This window comes from Achroia grisella, unplaced genomic scaffold (assembly GCF_030625045.1).
Source record: "Achroia grisella isolate CSIRO2021 unplaced genomic scaffold, CSIRO_AGI_Agris_v1 utg2906, whole genome shotgun sequence".
Classification (NCBI taxonomy): Eukaryota; Metazoa; Arthropoda; class Insecta; order Lepidoptera; family Pyralidae; genus Achroia; species Achroia grisella.
In genome coordinates this window covers 93256-97600 of record NW_026712780.1, presented here as the reverse complement: position 1 = coordinate 97600, position 4345 = coordinate 93256, and the positions used below count along the sequence as shown (strand labels likewise).

The 4345-nt window shown below is 28.7% G+C and overlaps 1 protein-coding gene across 1 annotated transcript; it reads right to left on the bottom strand.

Moving 5' to 3' along the window:
* Positions 1–34: 34 nt before the first annotated feature.
* LOC131843235 (protein BCCIP homolog) lies at positions 35–4341 on the bottom strand. The gene is made up of 7 exons (XM_059191843.1): positions 4135–4341; positions 3091–3217; positions 2456–2589; positions 1775–1911; positions 1143–1279; positions 553–698; positions 35–211 (listed from the first exon to the last, which is right to left on the bottom strand). The coding sequence occupies exons 1-7, from the start codon at positions 4252–4254 to the stop codon at positions 140–142; spliced, it is 873 nt and encodes a 290-aa protein (XP_059047826.1). The 5' UTR covers positions 4255–4341; the 3' UTR covers positions 35–139.
* Between the last annotated feature and the right edge of the window lie 4 nt (positions 4342–4345).

Below are 4345 nucleotides of genomic sequence, written 5' to 3'. Positions count from 1 at the left end.
GTTGGAGTTTTAATTTGGTGAATTAAAAAAACACTTAAAAGTAATAAAGCTTATAATATACTTAACTAGTAATAATAACATATAAATATTATAAATGGCGTACATGTTAAATAGGTAATGTCGATGTAACGAGATGGTTTTAAGCATTCTCAACTTCCTCTTTAATAAGTCTTATTAAAGTATTCAATTTGTTGCCTTCGAAAATCAGGACCTGAAAATACAATTACACAAGTTGTATATTATTATATTATTACAGAATATTTATTTATGGATTACATTTACTATTTTATTATATATATAAAAATCTTTTGTATAATAGAATTTGTATCAACTTCAGGACAGAATTTTATGTCCCCCATCCTGACTTTTGAAACGTATGCCGTGACGCCTACGATAGGAGAGTAATTGTGAGTTGACTAAATGTTTGTAGATTTGTGAGCATTACCTGAGGCATAAAATTTTAAAAGTTTTACTATGGAGTCATGTGAAAATAAAATGAACGAATATATCAGAAGTATGAATTAATGTATGAATATTATATAATGGGATTACCTTTCTACATGGTGTGAGAGCGCCTCCCTCATAGTCCCACTGCGAGAGATCAGCCTGTTCCGTGACATCGACATCGAAACTAGCCAGCGCTTCATCAGCTAGGGGCCTCTCTTCCTGATTTGCGTATAATATTTCCGAAGCTTCATCTGAAGATTTATGTTATCGACTTTAATAATATAGTGTGTAAGTGTGTCAGTCTGACTGACGACAGAAATGGCGGAACGGTTCTTAATGAAATTCTACATTAGAATATTCTATCACGAGAACAGACATAGGTCATCCCACTGAAAGCTGAAGTCGCTGTTAATAGCTGTACTCAATTCTAACTTATAAATAGGTAATCATAAAGTACTAACCCAGCCATACAACTTAACATTCTATCAAATATTAAGAAATCTAAACTTTTATTTGTCACTTAATAGTACACATAGTTTATCTGATTATAATATTATAAGAGAAAGGTTTTACTTGAAAAACAAACATTTCATATACTAGCTAAATAATTATGTAAACACAGCATGCATTTTCATTGTATTATATTTAAAGAAATAATAATGCCTTCTGATGTTCACAGTTAAAATGTTACAAACCTCCATTATTGTATGTTTTGCAAATCCACACTAAATATTGGAATGTGTATGGCATGTTCTTTCTAATAGCTTTATCAACTTCAGTCTGTAGCGACGAAAATAGTGGCACACTGATGGCTGCAGGAATGTTTAAAATTCTGAAAAAATATCACATTGAAGTTCATTTAACATAAATGCAATTAATAGTAGTCAAATAAAAAAATTGTGTATGAAAAATCCTTAATCCATTGAAGCTAGATTCAACTAGTCTTTTCAAGTAATCTCTTAGAACACTAATGAATTTCCTTTTTATAAAACAACTCTTACCATAAAACAAAAACAAAGTATTTGGGTTTCATAATTTTTCACATCTCAACAGGTTCTTATTTATTAGAAAAAATCACTATTTCTGTTTATAATTTTTTTTTATGTTCTATCCTTTAACTTTTTAAAAATATATGAAACAGAGATGCAAGCAACATTGTGGAAATACTAGTATTAAGGCTAGGTTGGCTGGGAGAAATGCCTTATTTGGCATAAGTCTGCAATTGTACAATTTATTTCTTATTGTATGTTTTCATAGTTAGTGTTTTTTATAAACACATGAAGTATTACAAACAAACAAAACAATCATGGAATGATTGTTTACATACCTCTCATTAATGACAAATCCTACATGTTGAGAATCATCACCCAATAACTTTTGTACGAGAGCCTTTGTTTTGTTATCAGCATTGTCTTCAGCTAGTGTTGTTAAAAGTGTTCTTATTTGTTGTATGCAGGGTGTATCCTGAAATAAAGTTATTATTTCAAATACTAACTGTATGTTGCAGAACAAACTGTGATATTTCAAATTAAAACTTCTGTGTTAATCTAGATTTGCCATACTTTATATATTATTTTTAGGCACTGAAATATGTAAGACTAATTGAACTTGAAGTACCTGAGTACTTATTACGATTTATTACAGTATCCTGGTTATATGAATTTATTCAGCACTTCAAGCACATAACATACTGAATATTGAAGTTACATTTTGTAACATACAAGAATATATTGTGGGCTAAGTATAAGAATTCATTGCCATTTGGTTTGAGTGGTAATTGTATTTGTTTATTCATTTGCTGTAACATTATTACATTATGAACATTTTAGAATGGAGATGAGAACATTGTGGAATTATTGTTAGATGTGAAATTTTATATTGTTTGGTGTAGGGTACAAATGTTGCAAAAGATACAAACCTTTTTAAACTTGAAAACTGTCACTTTTATATGTAATGCTATAAATGATAATTTTTGTATGTTTAGGTGGTTACAATATTTATCACTTACCTTTCTTTTTGTAATATTTATAACAGTAGTGATTCCAAAGACACCATCACTTCCATCATCATCATCATCATCATCATCATTTTCGGGTTCATTGTCCAAACATTGTTTAACTACACTCCCCACATAGTTTTGTGCTAAAATGATATGATTCCATCAGTATGTATAGTTATAATAATACATGCATATAATTAATATTTAAGCATATCTTTTTCAACTGAAAAGGAAGGAAAGTAAAGATATGATCCTTAGTATCTCATGCTAGACTAGTAATATTATTACTTTTCTACCATCTTTAACATAATCATACTAGAATAGAAGTTGAATTAATTAAATTTGATACATAACAACCATAAGAAAATACATGTATTTAAACAGATGCTGAATATGGAAAGTAATAACTAATTAAGGTGCCCAAGAGATAAAAGGCTAAGTTCAAACCTTGTAGAGATATGCAGCTAATAGTTTTATTTTTGTTTTAATTTATGCCCATATCACTATATGCTTAGACGGTCTAAGATGACAATATTAAAAAGTGTATTGTTGAAGACAGATTTTATAGACATTTGTTTGTGCAACTGAATCCTGAATTATTACATGTTTGACAAAGTTAATTTAAAATATAAATAATTACTTACAAATTATAATTTCAGAAAGACCTCCTATGTCAACATTGGACTTTAGAAACAATTGACGTAATAGTTGTTTAATACCATGGAAATCACAGTCCTCAGGGTTTCTACCCTCAAAGTCAGCTTGGAGCTCCTATAACATGAGATAACATTCTATGAATAGGAATCTAGTTATTAGTGATGTAAAAATACAAATGTTAAAAATGCAGAAGCATTAAATGTTATAAATGTGAATATTTGTTGTCTTTAATAATTATAGACATCATCATTACATAGATGTATTTGTTTTTGTTTTCCCCTGGACAATTTACATAACCTAGTTAAAGAGCTGGTGTTATGGGAATATTACAACAGATATAAATTTGGAAATATTTTTTTGTAAATACATAGAAAACACTCAAACAAACTACTACAACTGATGAATACAAATGTTTGCACCATGCCAGAACCTCAATCACCTAGGCTACAGAGGAAATCAATGATCTTTTTAAAGATAGTTACTAAGCATTTAGGATTATTATGGCACATGAAAATAAGAAATATATGTTTATTGTGTATTAATAAATTTGTTGTAAAGAAACTAAACCAGTGCACCCATTTCAGATGTTTTTCACAATTTAACAGGTATATTGGTTTCCATCCAATGATAGACTAAATCTTATATTAATTTATACGATACTCACAAAATTATGAGCAGAGAGACGATGACTGGAGGGCCAGTAGTATTTAATAAAGAGAAAAGTATAACACAGTATATCACATTATAAGAACAGTGTACTATTTTGTAAATTGTAGTATTTATAGGTATATTGATAGGTTACAAGTTGTATAAACTTTACATATTAGCGGTGTACATAATTACATATTATTACGAAATTACGCCGGATTTATATCTGAACATTTTCAGTTAATATTAATAACTATAATGAAATCAGAGAATTAATTTTATTACAAAATGTCTTGTTTTTAAGATTATTAAACCAATATAATTTGATAATAATATAATATTGTTGTTTAAAGCCATGTGGTTTTAGGTTATGATATACTTACTTTGTCTCCAACGAAGTTACCATCTGAGTCAAAGTCGGAATCTTTTTCGCTGCCGGAATCCTGATCTTCTTCACTATCACTGTCTTGATTAATAATTTCTTTATTCTTTTTATTAGACATTTTAACAAACTAGTCAATAAATATTAAAGACGTATTAAAACTTTACAAAAAATATGATAATTTGATAGACAATAAAGTTAATGACAACTTG